The 1,031-nt window shown below is 49.2% G+C and overlaps 1 protein-coding gene across 1 annotated transcript; it reads left to right on the forward strand.

Moving 5' to 3' along the window:
• Positions 1-389: 389 nt before the first annotated feature.
• On the forward strand, positions 390-873 carry Pmar_PMAR017919 (hypothetical protein; the record flags this gene model as incomplete). Its single annotated transcript, XM_002779422.1, has 3 exons — positions 390-477; positions 522-625; positions 670-873. Coding segments are annotated over 3 exons (396 nt in total), but the record flags the coding sequence as incomplete, so codon positions are not given.
• Between the last annotated feature and the right edge of the window lie 158 nt (positions 874-1,031).

Consider the following 1,031-nt stretch of genomic DNA (forward strand, 5'->3'; position numbering starts at 1 on the left):
CATCATCAACAATGCTATCGAAGCCGCTAAAGTATCCCTCGCTGACGCCGAAAGAGTCAGACAACTCTCTTTCCCAGGCAAATGATACACAATTGGAAATACAGAGGTCTCGAGCACAGGCTAAAGTTATGTTAAAACTGCGGAGAATCTTCGAGGAAATAGACGTGGATGAGAATGGAAAACTAGACAGAGATGAGCTTGAGGTTTGCTCTTGGCTGCGAACTGAAGACGTCCTGTTCGCCTCACACCAGAACTTATCGTTGTATTAGTACATTGAGTCGCTGCTTGTTGATAACAATGCATAACGACCACGTTGTATATTCCAGGAAGCCTCGCGCAATCCGAAAATCCTCGCACTCTTGTCGGAGATCCGTATGCCAGTGAAGGACATGGCTCAAGTCTTCGAATGTCTTGATGCCGATGGAGATGGCGAAGTCAATCGCGATGAGTTCCTCCAAGGCTGCGCCAGACTCCGAAGTGTGCTTGTGTGATCGCCTCGTTATACCAAGGCTACATCGTAGGTGATCCAAAGACACGTGACGTGAATCGGATACCAATTTACATCCAGTCGTTAGCCGCCCGAATCGAGTGGTATGAACAGAAAGTTGACGCCCTAGTCGACGAGGTGAAAATCTCTATTATGAGGAGTGGCGTTCGGCTCAACCTTAGGTGCTCGTGGTGTTAGAACGTAAAATGCGAGAGAACGGGGTCGAGGCTAATCATTTCAAGCGTCGTCAAGGTGTGAGTCTTTTCATCAGAGCTCCGATTACTCTCATAAGAATAGCCGCCGACTGGGTGCAGGGCATCGACATGAGAGCTCTAGAAGCTCTCCGAAAGGAAGCGTCGAAGCGGGGTGTGCATGACGATCGGAATGTGATCGATCCACAAGGCTGGGTCGATACCTACATACGTAACTTCAGGAGTTTGGCGTTGACGTCCACCGAGTGCGAATAGATCGATCGCACATACCATTTGCTCTGCCAATCGGTGCCGAGAATCTTCTGAAGAGCCTGCCGACTATCAGATTGTCA

The sequence above is a fragment of the Perkinsus marinus genome, assembly GCF_000006405.1.
Source record: "Perkinsus marinus ATCC 50983 genomic scaffold scf_1104296947520, whole genome shotgun sequence".
Lineage (NCBI taxonomy): Eukaryota > Perkinsozoa > Perkinsida > Perkinsidae > Perkinsus > Perkinsus marinus.